Genomic DNA, 18,901 nt, shown 5'->3' on the forward strand with positions numbered 1-18,901 from the left:
CAAATTCTCAAAGGATGCGTTCTTCTCCTTTTGACGGTTTTCAGCATCTTCATACATGTCGCGTAGCACCTTGCTTTGCTGATCCATTACAGCCTGTAGCCCACTCTCAATCAAGCAAGACTTCCGCTTCCTTCCCAGATGCGTCCTCGCTTGAGCCCCAGGAATGGCCAGCTTTCCTCTCTCTTGTGGTGTTTGCACATCATCGCTGGGTGAAGGGCTGTCCCCTGTGTCCGGAGATATAGGAGGAGCATCTCTAGGTCCACTCTCCTCTGTCAGAAAAAATAGTAGACATGAATTACTATCAATAAATCACTTTTAACCACAATGACAGGATATGTGTATATGGTAATAACATCATAATAACATTACTCACCATTGTTTTCTTCTTGGACAGTCCCATCATCCATATCCATATGGATGCTGTGGTTAGAGTCAACTATGTCCACCGGAGTGATGGTTGGTCTTGTACCTAGAATTTTTTCAAGTTCGTCAAACCATGGACATTTGTCTTTAACGTCAGTGGAGCTCCCACTCTTTTTTAGAGCGTCCCGCACTTTTATATAATTTTGGCGAAGTTTTTTCACCTTAAGCCGGCATTGCGTCGGAGTGCGGGTAAAGCCCGCCTCGCACATTCTCTCTGCCATTTGGCCGTAGACATCGGCATTTTTATGTGTTTTTTCCAGCAGCTGATAAATGCTCTCCTCTGACCATATGCCGATGAGGCAGCGCGTCTCCTCTTCCCCCCACGTTGAACCACGGCTCATTTTTTGTAAACGAAATGAATGAATGAATTACTTCCGCAATCTTCCTCATAAAAATCCCGCACTTTGCAATAACAACGGAAGCCCGTTAAATCCAAAAAGGCACTCAAATGTTGCATTTGGTTCGGAAAAGGTTCAGATTGCATTCACACCATAAACAAAGCGGACCATGGTCCGTTTGGGACTCTGGTGCGGATCAAACAAGTGAACCGAGTCCCACCTGCAGAGGTGGTCTCGGTCCACTTGTTTGATCCGCACCAGAGTCCACTGGTTTGTATTCACACCTACCAAAAAAGTCCGCACCAGAGGAAAAGTCCGTTTCAAGCGGACCAAACGAGCCTGGTGTGAATACGCCCTTAGTCTTTAAAGGTTGGGTAAAGTCTGTAGCTCAAAGTAGTTGAAGGCCAAAGGGGCTTTTGCTTGTTAGATGCAATACACACCCATTATAAATTTGAAATTTGTCAAAAACCCATGATTTTCAACTGTCATAAATCATTAAAACTATTAAAGATTTCAATATGCCGACGCATTCACGCTAATAACATGGGACCTTTGAAGTAATTTTAAGCTCTGTGGGGGAATAAAAACAACACAAAGGGAAAAACCCCACAACATCACTTGAACTCAGTGTGTAACCTCTTGACCTTCAGCATAAACTCAGCAACACAAAACACTATTCTCTTTGTACAGCAGAAAACAGCAATAGTTCTTATATTTTTCGAAGAAATAAGAAAGTTACTGAATTTTTATATATAGTTTGTGATCAGGTTTCTCTTGTGTAAAATTTCAGGCAAAGATATCTACTTTTTGGGGCATTGTTTAGCTCAGTTGGTAGAGCAGGCGCACCATAGGCTATACACAGGCTAATAGTCCACACCACTGCCGGCCCCGTATCGAATCCCAATTCAGACGGCCCTTTGCTGCATGTCATTCCCCCTTTCCTGTCTGTCTCAACTATACTAGGCTATCCATTAAAGGCAAAAAAAAACCAAAATATATACTTAAAAATAATAATGATTATAGCTGCTGCACAGCAATGGTCAGGGCCAGGCAATTTTTTTATAGAGAAAATTAGGCAATTTCAATTTCAAAGTGAAAGTTGTAGCGCATATGGTTGATCTGTTTTTTTTCATCTATTTTCAAAGTTTTGAAATTTAGATACATGCTGTAACAGCACCATCAGCACTTGTGTCTTGTGTTACAAGTTGAGAACATCTGGCATATGTCATCATCACCACCTTTGCTGGGGCTTGAACCCACAACCTCTAGCACCAACAATCAGCTCCTAACTCAATGAGCTAATTGTCCTGGTGTGTGGATTTCCTCGGAAGAAGAAGAAAAAGAAGAAGATTAAGGAAAACAACACAGTTAAAGTTTTTTTTTTCCTTTTGCTGTGACACCACCATTGAGGACATCTGGTAGTTTAATGTGTACTGGGACTTGAACCCACAATCTCTGACTCTAAGAACCAGCACCTAACTCTCTGAGCTAATTGCCTTGAAGTGAGACCTGGTGTGTTGCTTCTCAAATAGACTCCGGGAGTCACCGACCGGGCAGCATCTGTCATAGTTGCCGTAGCAGATTTCGAAAATTGTCAAAATGTCACAAATTGTATTATCTAAACAAAAATCTGATAATACATAAATTGCATCTAGACAGCATGGAAATGTTGGTGATTTGTTTTTAATGATAAGTGTTATTCTTCATAAGAGAAAATCTGATGTTTAAAAATACCACTCTTACATTGACTGCAGTTGTTCCCATGAGAGCAGAATTCAAAATGTGCTCAAAAATTTAGATTTTGAGATAAAATTCTGATATTTGCCAAACTTCATCAACCACAACTCCAAAATATTGTACATTTTTTCAGGAAGATTGGAAATGTATTTATCAAGAATTGGATGGTATATGTTTACAGTAGCCTACTGTTTACTGTACAGTCAAATGTTTTCATGCACTGTAGGCTCAATTTTCAATAAATCAAAAATCTGTGTAGATCGTTTGTGGAGGACAGTCTGAAGATGCTCTCTAGCAAGTTTGGTGTCAATTGAGCAAAAATTGTGGGAGGAGATTTTATAAGTTTTACAGATTTTGAAAATAACGTGTGATAGATTCCATAATTTGTAATGAGTTTACATACTAAAAAATGTTGGGTTATTTCTGTAACCCATTTTCAGGGTTATAGGGCTATGAATTTAACCCAATTCCTGGGTTGTTCAAGTAATTGGGTTATTTTTCAGTGAGTAACCCATTTTTTGGGTTAAGGGTTGGGTAATTCTGTGAAGTAACCGGCTGGTTCATTTGAAAAATGCTGTCTCCAACCACCACCACAGCTATCTGTGGAGATCCGTTATTTACTCTTTTTTTATGTGACGGCCGGAGCGCTATCACAACCGCAAAGCTGCTCTGTTGGAGACAAACCCCAAACCCTCACGCTCCATCATATTGCCCCCAGCCAAAGAGACATGGGTTAATTTTATTTGCCCCAGCTTCAGTCGACAAAGTCTGACTGCTTCAGCTACAAGGGTCCATGCACCGCTGGACTGGACTTTCTCAGGCTGGATCGATACCAACTGTCCGTGGCAAAGCTACAGATAAACTGTAAGCAGGGTGCGATTTGCCGGGTCCATGGCACTGGTCCGACCTCCCATTAGTCCGACCTCCCATTAGTTCGACCTCCCATTGGTTCGAACTCCCATTGGTCCGACAATCGGAGTAATGAGAGTTCGAACTAATGGGAGGTCCTCATTAGTTCGAACTGGACTAGTTATTAGTCAAACTCTCCATTCTTACCGTTCACTATGCATTTATATCATTATTCATATAGGCTCCACCTGTCAATAAGACACAAGTGGAAGAAGAGGTGCAGTTTATTGTGTTTCACCAACGAGGAGCTGTCATTACGCACGACTTTTACGCACTGCTGCGCGCTCATTAGTGTCCGTAATTAAACCTTGACACTCATATCAAATCAAACTTACATTACAGACAGGTATACAGACAGGTGGATTGGGTTCTCTGTCTCTCTCTCTCACTCCGAACAGACAGACGGACGCAATCAGAAAAGAAACAGAGGCTGCGCATTGATCCTTTTTTCCTTTCTGGGATCAAACGGATCATGTGCATAATTAACTGCAAAACAAGCACTTCATATTAATAACATATAACGCTCATTATGCTTCCAGCCTGTCTAGCCTCTACCTGGTCTTTTTACTAAACTTAACCAACTCCTTTCTTCATTGCCTGAACCTAACCAAAGCGAAATTTACTTTTTTTTTCTCTCTCTCTCTCTCAGTCTGCTGCCAGCAGCAGCAGCTGCTGCAGCAGGCTCGCGCCCGTGAAGTGAGCTCAAGCCGGCCAGGTTCAGCCATGCTCGAGCGGAGTGGGGTAGAGAAAAAAAAGTATATTTCTTTTACTCTGTACTCTGGGAGGGGGGGCTTTGATATCAGTTTACACATCTTGATCAGCATTTATGATGGTTGTGCGCGATCTGACATGATCTGGCTCTCTGACTGAATATGATTCTGGGCCGCGCGTGTATGTGTGTGATGTGCGTAGAGAGAGAGAGAGAGAGAGAAAGCTGCATGCTCCTATCAATGGAAGAGCTTGTCACAAAGTAGCGATGACAGTTCGAACTAACGGGACCACCCATTGGTTCGACCTCCTATTGGTCCGACTTGTGGTTGATTTTGTCGGAGTAACGGGAGGTCGAACCAATGGGAGGTCGGACCAATGGGCAGTTCCACGATTTGGCCGGGGGGGATGGTGGGGATTTCCCCCCCCCTCTGTTTTCGATGTCCCCCCCTCTGGTCATTTATTATTATCCCCGGTGGGCATACGTGTTGTCCCACCCTCTGGTCAGACAGAGTAATAGTCCCTACTTTAGATCAAGTCTACATCATTTGAACCGCAAGCCTTCTCACCCCCCCTACAGTAGCGCACATCTTCTCCCAAAACGTCATGCAGCCTAGGCTACTCATTTCAGTTTTTGTCGGTTGGCAATCATCTGGTGTATCCGCTGTTTCTCTCTGGCGCCCTCACTCACTCTCGATGCGCATATATAAAAAATAAAGTAAAAAAGAAAAAACACAGATGCGCAAATTGAGATGACCTACGTAGTCTATTCAATGACCACAGCTGATCACCAGCTTGTCGTGCCACACCTGTCACGTCTCTATGAACACAACTAGGCTACGGGCTTCTTTTTTTATTTTTTTTATTTTTTTGCCGCGGTCCGGCGCAGAATTAATAAAAACATAATGCTCGACCGCATCGGGTCCAGGGTTCAGGCTTTGACACTGGTCGGAGCTGGTCTGGTCTCTGCTCATTTATTTGCTCACACTTGGAGCCAGACCTGGTCCACTAGAGACCAGAGTCTGGTTGAGAACGGTAGCCTATGACGGCCTGGGAGACGTTGTCAGGTGCGGTGGTACGGTGCGGGGGGTGCATATGGTCACCCCCCTCCCCGGCCGCCGCCGTTTTTTCTGTTTTTTTCACAAATCGCACAGTATTTTAAAATGAGTAGCCTATATTTGTGTTACTTTGGCCTTCAGCGCATGAGCTAGGCTAACGCTAACAGTGGATGTGTGAGGATGAGCTACATGCTGCTGCCACAGCACCGAATAATGTTAATGCAAAAAAAGAGAAAAAAGTTAACAACGCTAGTAGTTTATCATAGCAGCAGTCATGGATAAGTTTGGAGTCAATTAACGTTAGATGTGGAGATTTCCTCCTTCTAAAATAGCCTGTGTTTGATGCTAAATGCGAACAGGGTTCACAACTGATGTTCACTCACAGAATAAGCCACTGACCCCACGGGGGCTCACCTGCCGTGGAGAGTGGGTCAGTGGCTCACAGCCGGTGGTGAAGTAACGTTCATGGCTGGTCCTCTGCTGTCAGCATTATGTGTTGTTGTTGCACTCAGGTTAGCATGTTGTGCTAAAAGAAAACCTGTTTTATGTTCAGCTTTTGTTTGGCAAACAGGCAGTTTTTTGTGTGTATGTCTGGATGTTACTACCTGTATATTACCAACTACTGTAGCATGAGAGACCAGACCAGAGAGTAAACTGTGTGTACTGTAGCCTAATGTTATACTGTTTTTGTGTTTTCTAATCAGAGTAAAGTATGTGGAAGCTATAGAGAGACAGTCTGAAGAGGAGCCTTGCTCTCTTGGAGGAGCGGCCTCCAGAAGTTCCCAACGGAGGCCAACATCACACATTACTGTAAAAGGTATTTGTTACTCTGTTTATGGACAAGAGGGAAAATACACCGGGCTAAAAATGTCCTTGGTCCGATATCCATGAAGTAGAGCATGAGTTACGGCAATTTTGTGTTCAACCACTGTCTATTTGAACATACAAATTTGTACCATCCCTTCGTTGTACACCTTTTTAACACTACAAAATAATTTCACCTTCTCCACAGCATGGTGCAGCTGGAGAATGCAAGGCAGCCAGCTTTGCAGGAATGTGGCATGGCCAGCAAACTGATTTGTCTTCAGCATTATCAACACTAAGCAGTGAGTACATTTGTAAATTGAATCATTAAATAGATAAAATTGAGTTATGACTGATAAAAATCTTCCTCATTGTTCTTTGTCTTATACAGAGGATCATGCCAGTCCACAGTAAACACCTGATTGAGACCCTGGGAATCTTCCAGCAGAAACAATGACACCACCTGCTCAAAGTTACAGTTTCCTGAACATCGCACCATGCTGTCCCACCTGTCTTCAGTCAAGTCTGGACCAATGACTCTGACACCAGTCTTGTCAGGGTTAATCACAGGTAAGCAGTGGTTTAGTTGCCAAATGCCAAAAAAATCATTTTTAATAAGTTTATACAGCAGTGTTGAACCAAATGTGGTGACTGTCTGATTGTTTGAGGAGATGCATCTGTATTTAGGTTAGCTTAGCTAGCTCATTGGAGCAACAGATTGCTGAGTTTATCTCTGTGTGGGCATCATGCTAAGGTACTGCATCAATCTAACTTTTGCTATGTTTCTGTTTTCTGAATGCAGAGAGGATCATGCCAGTCCAAACACCTGATGAACAACAGGAGTCTCATGCAGAGTTGGTGACTGCGAATCCTTGAAGTTCCAGTTTCCCAGAACACCGTGTTGAGCACCCTACAACCAAGACTGCGCTATTGACTCATTACTCTTGATCAACCAAGGGCAAGTGGCTAATTTTTTTATGATGTTAATTTTCTTTCACCATGGATTATCCTTCATATATGGACACATGCTGTTTTTTCAAGATCTCAACACTGTGTACTGGACAAGGTATTGGAGCAGTCCTGTTTTTCACAGAATGTGTATGCAAAAAGAGTTTCTTTCAGTTTATCAATGATGTTCTTACTCTGGTTCACAATGGTCTTAGTTTGTGATATAATTTATACAGGATAAGCAGTTGCTGCCCGTTGAATCTATACTGACAAACTGTAATTCCTCATGTGTTGTACCATATTTGTTATGGTGAAATTCTGGCAACCACGGCTGTTGGTAAGTTACTGTAAAGTTGAACTTTGCAATAAAATTCTGTGCTGTGCTATATCATACTGTTTTACCTGTTTTTTCACTGAGAAACACTGTAATTATGTTAAAAGTGTATATTATTTATTTATTTTTTACAAGCGTTTACTTTTAATAGGTTTATATTAAAACATAAGATAATCAATCGAGGAAGTTTCCTTTCTCTTTTAAAGAGGTACTAATGATAAGTAATTGTACTTGAAGGACCACTTAACCACTTTTCAATCTAGGTCTGCAGGGAGCGCTCCAAACTTGTTAACCAGTGACACCACTGCCATTTATTTCTGTGACAGTGGTGTCACTTGGTAGAAAAGTTTGGAGCACTCTGTTTTTTTTTAACTGTTGGGTTAAAAAAAAACAACCCAACATTAACACAAATGTTGGGTTGAATAAGGACCAACCCAACATTTGGGTTATTTTAACCCAACAGGTTGAGTTATTTTTTTGACCCAACTTTTGGGTTGAATTATTTAACCCAAGAGTTGGGTTATGTTAACTACAACATTGGGTTATTTTTAACCCAACTATTGGGTTGAGCAAGCACTTTATACACGACCCAATAGTTGAGTTAAAAATAACCCAACGTTGTAGTTAACATAACCCAACTCTTGGGTTAAATAATTCAACCCAAAAGTTGGGTCAAAAAAAATAACTCAACCTGTTGGGTTAAAATAACCCAAATGTTGGGTTGGTCCTTATTCAACCCAACATTTGGGTTAAAACTGGGTTATTTTTTAACCCAACTGTTTTTAGTGTGTAAGTGGACAAAAGATTTAGCAGTATTGGGGCGACATTTTGGTGAAGTTTCAAAACTGTAGCATGTACCGTTGCTTTGGTAGAAAATCTCAAAGTTTTTAAAGGTGTACAGAAAAGAAAATTGAATTTGAGCCCACTCTGGGTCATAAAATTAGTGTAATAACTCATCTATCAGACGATGTAGGCCAAACTTTGTGCAAAATTCTATTTTTGAGTAAATCCGTGATGAAAGTGTGTATTTTAGTGTAGTTTTTTTTTTTCGTATTGGATAATGCAGGCGCACGGATTATACGTCAGCCTGTACACGATTCACTAGCCACTGATATTGGATCCGTAATCCGTCATTCAAACGTCTGAGACACGCACACACACACGGAGCTCGGGCTCGCCCCAAACTTTGAATATCCCGCCCGCTCGATAACGATCAATCAAATTCATTTTCCTTACTCGGGTAAACTCGTGTTGCAGCTCGTGACAACTCGGCGCGACAAACGGGACAAACGGCCATTTCTGTACACCTTTAAATTCAAACGCTTATTGTGGGGTGGGGGCACATGTACTTGGAGTTGAGTAAATCTGGCATGGGGTTGAACATTTCTGTGAAGTTTTTTTCACTGATTATGCATGGGAAGTAGGACTTCCTAGGAAGAAGAAAGAAGAAAGAAGAAGAACATTGAGGAAAACAATAGGGTCCTGGCTGCCAGGACCCAAAAAGTTCCTATATCTCGTTTCTAGACCCACCTACGGAGCAAATATATTTGCTACCGCTAGGGTGCATCTAGATTTCTAGGCTACCAAACACACATTTGTATGACAGAACTTCTTTTTTTCTTTCCACATTAAGCATGTCATTCATCAGATTTACTGTATCTTGTGATACTTTACAGGCTCTGAACCACAACAACAAAATGTCATACAGTACATACAAATTAAAGGATTAACGCCCCTTGATTACCTCTTACTAGAAAAATCTTAGATCTGCCACTGATCTAATAACCATTTATTTCAAGTCAGTTTTACTGCTGTCTGGGCTGGGGAATGTTTGTTGCATGTCATACCCCCACCCCCAGCACTTCCTGTTTGCATATGTTTGTCACCAATGTAAAAAAAAAGGCAATGACAGAAAAAGACAAAAGAGGATGAGGAAGATGAAAGGGGGATTTTTGCCTCTACCATTCACTTTTTATTTCATCACAGCTTTTTGGCTAATTGTAAAATTGACTTTTCAAATGAAATGAGAAGTGTAACTACACTAAACAGTGCACTCAAAGTGTGCAGAGGAAGAGACATGATGTTGCTGATGCTGATGTTATTAGTTCCTGTTGCCTACTGGTCACATTTTGTGGTTTTTTCGCTTTTGGTATAGAGATTCACAAAAGGAAACGCGAATAGTTCATGAGTGTTTTGGTTGGTAATCCCCTTGTGCACCTAAAACCTCATTCACCCGGCCCCAACAGGTAATAGGGCAAGTAGGAAAATATATATTCAATGAACCACATTAGTGGTCATGTAGGCACTGGACTACAGTCATCTGTCTTTGTGTTCCAGTGAGTGAATGATAGAACAAGCCGTACTTTACTGAAGTCCTCTAGTCCCCAGTAAGTAAAACTCATGAAATATTAACTGACGGGATGTATAAAAAATTCAAGGCTGCTAAGTGCAGCCTGGCTGTCAGAGTGAAATGGTATGAGAGCTGTTCTGTACCAACCATCATGTGATTTCTGAACCTCACTGATAAGTCAAAGAAACACCATGACTCACATTTTAACGCCGTCACATTTGTTGTGACATGATTTCAGGTAGCTAGCTACCTTTTGTAAGCGAGGAAGTCTCACGCTCAAACTTACTGACCCCCTAGAGTTGTTCACATGTAGCAATAGATGAAAGTCACAGCACTTCATTGTCAGGCAAGAACCCTGTGTCTTAAATTAGCACAAGTTGCCTCTGATTGATCTCAAAAGAATTCTGATATCCATTTCAAGTCTCAAGTTTATTTATTTATATAGCACCTTTTTCTTTAAAAAAAAAAAAAAAAAGTCTTTGCACGAATGTGATTCACAAACAAAACCTTAAAGAGGTTTCACACCAAAGTGAAAACAATATATAGCTACATACAAGCAACAAGCTAAAAGTTATTTAAAACTTGAAGCATCAGATAGGAAATACAAACAGATGAAAAACCAAAAGTTTAAAAACCAAGACAAATGGGTTTTAAGTTAAAAATGGGTTTAAAGTTTAAACTCCTTGTTGGCATGTCACTCACAAATCAAAAAAATGTTTTACTACAAAACCAGACGAAGACAGTAAATGGTTTACAGTAACAATAAAGGGCTATATACCTTCAAATATGATGATTTTAAGGATAAACTCGGTGTTACACGCTCACAAGACCTTTTCAAAATTCACTTTATACTCAGAACTTGCATTGTCACCATGCAGGGTTAAGTCACCATGATTACAGTAAAACAGTTTTCATATGGATAGTTTTGGTTTTACTTGCCCTCGTGGGAAATCTGATTCCTACCATCTGCTTAAAGGAAACAGATATCTCAAAACCTGGTGGGCAACTAAAATCAAAACTTGACAAATAACTGCAGAGGAGTAAGTGTGAAAACAATATGAAAACACTGCAATACAATAGTCATGCTCTACTGCCGTCTGTGTCCTTTGCCATTGCCTTGAATGGCCATGTGTTCATCAGTGCCCATCAATAATTTTCACATTTCATTTCATTTTGGTTCCCCTCAGGCTTATGGAGTAGGCCTATGTGGTCTGAATACAAAAGAAAAGAGAAGGGTATCAAAAATGGGAAAAAAAAATGTTAGGGAGCTTGATCTTGTCCAGAAAGGGAAAGTGAAACTTCCAGCAAAGCCTAGGTTTCTGTTGAAATGGAGTAGTTCCTTTCACACCAGTGATGAATGTGATGATATCATATGACAGATCTATGTGATGTGGTGTTGATATCAAATACAGTATATGAGGAAATTAAGATATGAATCTACCAAATGAGGCCAATACTACTGATTTATTCTAACCCCAAATACCATTACAGTGGAAATACCACGTACCACGCGGAAAGACATGAAGTCAAGTCTACATTTTCCTTCCGAGCACTCACATTTGATTTCATGCTATACATACTTAGAAGGTGTTAACCTCAGATGCACACACAATTCAACAGAGCATCTTGCAAAGATCATCTCTTAAGTTTTTTTCCTATGTACAAAATTACTTACAAATACTGAAATTAATTTGATCTAAAAAAAATAATAATAATCCAACTGAAAACCTTTTAATTCTAAACATAAAAACAGATCCCTTGAGCAGTAAAAGCGTCAAACAGTTTATGTTATATTTATACTAATTTATATATTTTTTTAATCTTCCCGATTGTGGCAGAAGGGATAATGCCAATTTTTTAAACAGCAGGAAGACACAAGTCTTACAGTAAAAAAAGCAAACGGGTAGGAAGGGAAAGGTGAAAGATGATGACCTAACTGTCATCAAGTGTAATTCTTATATTGAAAGTACTCTTGTACTCTTTGCTGTTCATGGCGTCTACATTAAGAACATGTGCAAATTGTCCAAAAAGATTTGATCATAAGTCACACCACTATTTACACAAACAGTGTAAGTAGCATACACATGTGATGTAAAAAAAAAAATAAAAAATAAAAAACTGTACATGCAGGTTTACATACATACATAATATGTATGTAAATGTAAATAATAATTTGACCACAGATAATGAGGTAATGAGGATAATCAGGTTGATATCATGTATAAATTATACATGATATCAACTTTATCTGTGGTCAAATTATTATTGATAAAATCAGAAAGGAAAATGGAAAGGTGTGTGTGTGTGTGTGTGTGTGTGTGTGTGTGTGTGTGGGGTGTTTTTTTTTTTTTTTGAAGTTTCACTTTCCACTAGCGAAAAAATCCCTTATTGCATGAGGTAATTACTTGAAGAAGAGTATAAAAGAGCAAACTTTACCTCTACCCCTCACAGAGCTTCTGTCAGCAGCACTTTGTCTCATCTTCAACGCAAAAAATAAGACTTTTATCGCTTTTATCTCAATCAAAGAGGAAACCAACAATGCCCAGCATCATGAAAGTGTTTCTACTCCTGGCTGTTGTGGTCTGCATCTCTGAGGCTCAACGTAAGTTTTTTTTTTTATCACACTTTACATTTTGGACCCTGATATGGCAAATGTGAGATTTGTTGTGTTGAGACAAACCTATAATTCATATTTTCTAATAAATTTTGCTGCATGTAAGTTGAATTCTCCACAGTCAAAGGAGTAATGGTTTAATGAAATGTTTCTCTTCTGTTCTTCTCTGTAGGCACTGACTCCGGACAGCAGTGTCTGTGTCAGCGCGTCAGGACGGCCCTTCCCAGGTCTGGTGTAAAGGACGTCCAGATCTACACACCAACTGCCTTTTGTAACAAAGTGGAAATTGTGTAAGAGACTTTATTTTATTTAAAAGTACCTGAAAAATACCTACATCTAAATTGGTCTAACTGCATAACTCATGTAGCTGTTTATGGTTTTACTTATTAACTTATATTATCAATTTCAACAGTGTCACCACTGACATGGGTCGCTTTTGCCTGGACCCAAACAACGCAAGAACAAAAAAGCTGATGGACAGGATCCTGTAAGTAAATTATATTGTACCTGGTTAAATTCAAGCCTGAGCTTTAGAATATGTTTGATACTGTAGAAATAAAACTTGTTTAGAGTCTCATGTTAACCCTTCTATTTTTTTGTCATTTCTAGAAAGAAAGAAAAATCCTCTCCCACAGCCAGTCCAACAAACTAGGCAAAGCTTGCATCTTAATCTCCCCGGAGCCTCATATGACCTATGACCGCCAGCAAAGGCACCTTCAACAACTGACGATGTGAAATGAATGAAACTATTCTCTATTTATCTTTTACTGATGGGCACAGTATATCTCCGTTTTAGCTTATTTCTTTATCTGTGCTGTAAACCAAGTTTTATCTAAGTTTTGGCATTTTGTGTGTGTGTGTGTATAAGTGTGTTTTTCATATAATAAAGGAAATAATTGAAGAATCGATTGATTGTTTTTTGTTCCAAGTCTGAAACTGTTTTGGTTCTTTATCAACAGTGCTATCTTGTGGTTAACAGCTGTCAATGCATTAGGTACAGTGCTTCAACTCACATATCCTGCATTCACAGGCTGCGAAGCATGATATGCTCTCATGTATCCCCATTCCTCAAGACACAACCAAACTAGCAGAGGTTCTTCATGGGCCAGGGCACATAAATCAGGGTTGGGAACTGACTGGCTTACTTTTAGACAATTAAGAAATAAATTTACCTCTCTTCTCCGAAATACAAAGGCTGAGTTTTACTTGTCCATGAGTACTGAAAGTCTGAATAATCCAAACAAATTTTGGAAAGCAATTAAATCTTTGTTGTCTACCTCTAACTTAGTTAATCTTCCTTCCAGTATGCTGATTGATGGTAGCAGAATAACCGACAAAAAGTCATTGAAGAATCGATTGATTGTTTTTTGTTCCAATTAAGTCTGATGCTGTTTTGGTTCTTTATCAACAGTGCTATCTTGTGCTTAACAGCTGTCAATGCATTACAGGCATTTATTACTTTTTTTTTTTTTTACAGTAAAGCTAACCCTAACCCTCCTAAGTATTTTAATTTCAAGCTATTTCTGCACATTTGCACATCATTTAGTGTTGTATTTGGTGGGGTATTGTTCGAGGGTGTATCGGAGGCTGAGACTTATTGTCTTGCACCACTTGTTATTCCCAAACACGCTGCAGGGTTTTAAGCACTTCCGCCGGGTGCATTCACCAGTGCTGTGTGGCACACACACTGTGACATCTTGTGGTGTAACACAATATAACATGCCACGACTAAATCACGTCACATCTTCCTCTGAAAAAAAGCACTAAATACTGTAGCTTCCAACTTAGAATGACTCATAACAAATGTCAACTGCAGTTCAGTGCAATATTGAAACTCAAAACATTTTCCATATTGTTAACAAACAAAAATAGCATTTCACATGCCCTTACATATGTCTCTCTTATCTTTTTTCCCCTTACAAAACATCTTTAACCTGTACATGACATAGGAAATCAACTTTTTTCCCCCCGTAACTTCACTTTGCAAGATAGATAGATAGATATAACTTTATTCATCCCGAAGGAAATTATTCGGCCAGGCCGCTCCAGAGGAAAATAACTTAGCTAAAGAAATAATAGGATACAAAGAGGAAAATATCCTATTTATTTAACATAGTCTCTGAACCTGATATGTGGTTTGATTGCTCTCCCAGCCGAGGTCCTCTTTGGAGTAGACCTGGGGCTGAGAGGCACAACAGGAGTTGCAGTGACAGCGGCACCACGAGGAATCGAGGCCTGGCCCATGTCACAGGAAGAGTCAGTCCTTATATTAAGTCACGAGTCTCTACTGCTGTAGGTGGCACAGGTGACTCTGTTTTAACCAGTTCATTATTGTCTCTGCCAATACCTGGCCACCACACCGACATACTCCCCTGGGGCACTTGGTCAGACCTTGGTGACCTTCATGAATCTGAGAGAGCACAGTCTCCCACAGTGAGAGAGGAACAATAAACCTGTCATCATACAGAAGGGGTCCCTCGACTTCTGATAGATGAGCTCTGGCGATATGAAACTTGTGTAATATGTGTGTGGTATTTGTGACACCTCTGCAGGCCAGCCCATGTTGATGTAGCGAGCCACAGTTTGAAGGTCTGCATCCTGGCTTGTAGCCTCTCTGATAGCATCCAGCCGATCAGCTGTTATTGGTCTTGTGGATATCACTGCCTGTACATTAGCTTTGATGTCGTGCTCTGTGTCAGACAGAGAATTATCTTGCAGAGGGTTGCGGGACAAAGTATCAGCCACAACTAGCAGCTTTCCTGGAACATGCACAGCTTCAACATTAAACTTCATTAGTCTAATTAACAAACGCTGATATCTCACAGGTGCTTTGTCAAGGTCATATTGTTAATCAGTGGGACAAGTGTCAGTTTGCAAACCGCTCACATGCCCAGACACTAGCAAGGCATTCCTTTTCGATCTGTGAGTAACGTTTGTGGTATATTGATGTGTTGATGAAAATAAGGGATCACCGTTGACACGTCTTCGCTTGTATTCAAAAAACAAGTTTATTAACAAGAAGAAGAACAGTGTACAAAAAATGTCGAATTCTGGAACATCTCGAATGCCAATATGAGAAGTTCTCGCGACTGGCCCAGAGTTCTGACTTATATACCTTGTCTGACTCCCCCATCTCCAGACAGAGAGGAACCTCCCATCCAGATGGCCCTTGACCTTTTAACTTTTAGGCTAGAACGAACCCAATGCCCTGTTTCTCATGTCTCTTACCCATTAGAGAAGACAACAGTCCATTCAGTCATATTGAACCATGCATATCCTATTAGGTCAGATGACTTCTAAGCAAATTATGGAACCCATGAAGTAGAGCATCTGTCCAGACACTCCTTCAGTTCCAAACAAGGCACACATAAGAAGAACATACAATAGTTTAAGATATTAAAGTAATAAAGTTCAGGTGTAGGGATGCAAATTATCGAGTAATTCATTAATCGATAGTTGTTTCATCTTATCGATCGATGATCGATTAATTGATAAGCGGCAATTTTTCTAAGAACCTGAATTTCCCTCTGAATAGGTTCTATCTACTGTAGATGTAACGTAAAATGTTATCTTCCTTATGTTAAAAAAAAATGCAAATCATATTCCTTCATCAAAGATTTATTCTGGGCTCACTTGAGGGCAGGGAATAACATTTTGGTAGAATATCAAACATATTCTGAATAGAAAATATCAAAATATTACACTCATCTCTCATGTGCGACATTGGAAACATTAATAGCAGCAGCATAAAAAAAAATACATTCCTGAATAGAAGAATACAATACTATGTAGGCTACTTTAACATGAAAATAAATTAGTGCACTGTCTCTTAGCAGCATAATAAAATAAATTCAGAAAAGTAAATAAGGTGTCACATGTGGACTATTAGCAGCATTTATAATCCCCCTTAAAATGGGAAATGTGACAATATCACAATAACATGACTGGATTGTCGTAGCTCTAGTTTTAACTTAAAATATAGGCTGCCTGATGAGATATGTCTGTCTTCGTAAAACAAAACAAAAACATCCCTAGTGCTCCTCATTGCATAGATAGACCTATCTATTTTTGTTCAAGAATATTAGCATATCAACATGCTCAGGAGTAAGTCGTGTGCGCAGCCTGTTAACAGTTAGGCCAGCTGCTGAGAATACACGCTTAGAAGGGACTGACGTGCCTGGTATGGCCAGGTACTTTCGTGCCAGTTTTGCCAGCCTTGGAAACCTTCCTTCATTGACCTTCCACCATGCTGCGGGATTGGAATCAAGGAGTGGTGGCGGATCCTTCAGAAAGCTGTCCACTTCTTTTTCTACATCATCGGTGCCCCTGGTGCTGTAGTTTTCACCCATGAGTAAAGCATAAGCACTGCGTCTCTGAAGCACAGCTCCCTGGACTGGAGCTGGCACTGCACTGATCTGGTCTCCAGCAGCATCTGCTGATGTGGAGCTCCCATGTCTGGCTTCTGCTTCTGCCAGCACTTCAAGCAGTTTGGCTTGAGCTGCAACCCTCCTTGGTGGGGTCAGAAATCCCAGGTGCTTGTGCCTAGGATCCAGCATGGTGGCTAGCATTGGTGGTGTTGACGTCAGGTCATCAGAGGCAATCTGTGAAGAAAAAGATAATAAGATTTAAATGTGATTTTGTTTTTAACCCTTGTGTTATGTTCACATTTTGGACCCTTTGGAACTGTTCGGGTCAAATTGACCCGGAACATTATTGTTGGTTTTAAAATAAATATAGAACTAAATATTTACATAAAAAAACTCCAACATATATTTTCTTTATCTCAGTTCCAAACAATATAGATAACATACATGAATCATGTTTGCAATTAATCTCTGCTAGATCACATTTAACAATGGAAGTGTCATTCGTTTTTTGTGATAAAGTTATAATGTATGTAAAAAATCCACTATAGTAAAGCCTTGGATAGCATAAATCATGTTTATCTATGAAAAATAATGTGTCTGTGTCCACTGTCCATGTGTGTGTCTGTGTGTGTGTGTGTTTGTGTGTCTGTGTGTGTCTATGTCCATGTAAGTTTGTGTGTGTCTGTGTCTGTGCGTGTGTGTGTCTGTGTCCATGTAAGTTTGTGTGTGTCTGTGTCCATGTAAGTTTGTGTGTGTCTGTGTCCATGTGTGTGTCTCTGTGTGTGCGTGTTTGTGTGTCTGTGTCCATGTCTCTGTGTGTGCGTGTGTTTGTGTGTGTCTCTGTGTGTTTGTGTGTGCGTGTTTGTGTGTGTGTGTCCCTGTGTGTGCTTGCGTGTGTTTGTGTGTCTGTGTCCATGTAAGTGTTTGTGTCTCTGTGTGTCTGTGCGTGCGTTTTTGTGTGCGTGCGTGTGTGTCTGTGTCCATGTAAGTGTGTGTGTGTCTCTGTGCATGTGTGTGTGTCCATGTAAGTGTGTGTGTGTGTGTCTCTGTGTGTGTTTGTGTGTCTGTGTCCATGTAAGTGTGTGTGTGTCTCTGTGTGTCTGTGCGTGTGTGTCCATGTGTTTGTGTGCGTCTGTGTCCATGTAAATGTGTGTGTGTCTCTGTGTGTGCTTGCATGTGTTTGTGTGTCTGTGTCCATGTAAGTGTGTGTGTGTCTCTGTGTGTTTGTGTGTGCGTGTGTGTGTTTGTATACGTGTGTGTGTTTGTGTGTGTCTGTGTCCATGTAAGTGTGTGTGTGTGTGTGTGTGTATCTGCCTGTCTGTCAGTCAATGTATTTCATCCGGGTCAAATTGACCCGAACATCCTATGAAGGACATAAATGCGTAGGGGTATTGTAGCAAATCATGTCAATATTTTTTTTTTCTTTCACACGTTCTTCACATAAAATAAGCCAAGGCCATGGATTTTCAGGTCGAAAAGTCGTATCCTTGTATATTTTTTCTTTTAGTAAAAATTTGAAACGGGTCAATTTGACCCGAACACCACATAAGGGTTAATCATCATTTGTTTTTAATAGGTTATGTGTTTTATCATTTAATGAATTAACCACTATTAATCATTAATAGATTGCTTGATATTGATTATTCATATTTATTAGATAAGATAGTAGAAAGAGTTAAAAACTACAATTGTCAAACAATGTGCTTTGTGTGCAATGCATATAGTCAAAAATATCTGCAATAATTAAATTAATGGATTTAGCTTACCTTCATCCTTTCACCCAGTGAAGTGCGCACTCTGGATTTGAATTCCCCCACTTTGCTGGTGTCTCCCTCGTCTGTCTTGAGATGCACGTTGATCAGGCTGAAGGTGATGGGATACGTGTCTGATATGGACACCTCAGTCTCAGTAGACATAACGGTCGTTGCACACTTGAGTGTTTCCAGCACTGGCGCCACATCCTCCATCAATTGCCAATGTTCATCTCGCAGCTCCAGCGTCCTTGCGTCTGTGAGTTTGGTCACTGTGCGGTCTGATAGTACAGCAGACACGGCCCACCGCTGCTCCGTTGTTAAACATGTCACTGACTGAATTCCACCTGGTTTTACAGGATTGTATGAGTTTATGCGACGGCAGCTGCATTTGTTTCTGTTTTGCTGCGAGCGCTTTGTTTGCTGGATTGCTATGGTTGAAGTGTTGTACGAGTCTGCTTGCAGCTACAATGACTCGGTTAATGTAGGTAGCGAAACCGTCGTTAATGGCCAACTGCAAAGTGTGGGCGAAACATGGAACTGAGTGCCAGTTAACTCGC

The 18,901-nt window shown here is 40.4% G+C and overlaps 1 protein-coding gene across 1 annotated transcript; it reads left to right on the top strand.

Moving 5' to 3' along the window:
* Positions 1–12,064: 12,064 nt before the first annotated feature.
* LOC146979937 (C-X-C motif chemokine 9-like) lies at positions 12,065–13,095 on the top strand. Its single transcript, XM_085789993.1, has 4 exons — positions 12,065–12,211; positions 12,396–12,513; positions 12,636–12,710; positions 12,833–13,095. Exons 1-4 carry the CDS (start codon positions 12,148–12,150, stop codon positions 12,873–12,875), a joined length of 300 nt encoding a protein of 99 aa, XP_085646119.1. The 5' UTR covers positions 12,065–12,147; the 3' UTR covers positions 12,876–13,095.
* Positions 13,096–18,901: the final 5,806 nt, after the last annotated feature.

Source organism: Trachurus japonicus, chromosome 10, assembly GCF_045865225.1.
Source record: "Trachurus japonicus isolate A0001 chromosome 10, Traja_1.0".
Classification (NCBI taxonomy): domain Eukaryota; kingdom Metazoa; phylum Chordata; class Actinopteri; order Carangiformes; family Carangidae; genus Trachurus; species Trachurus japonicus.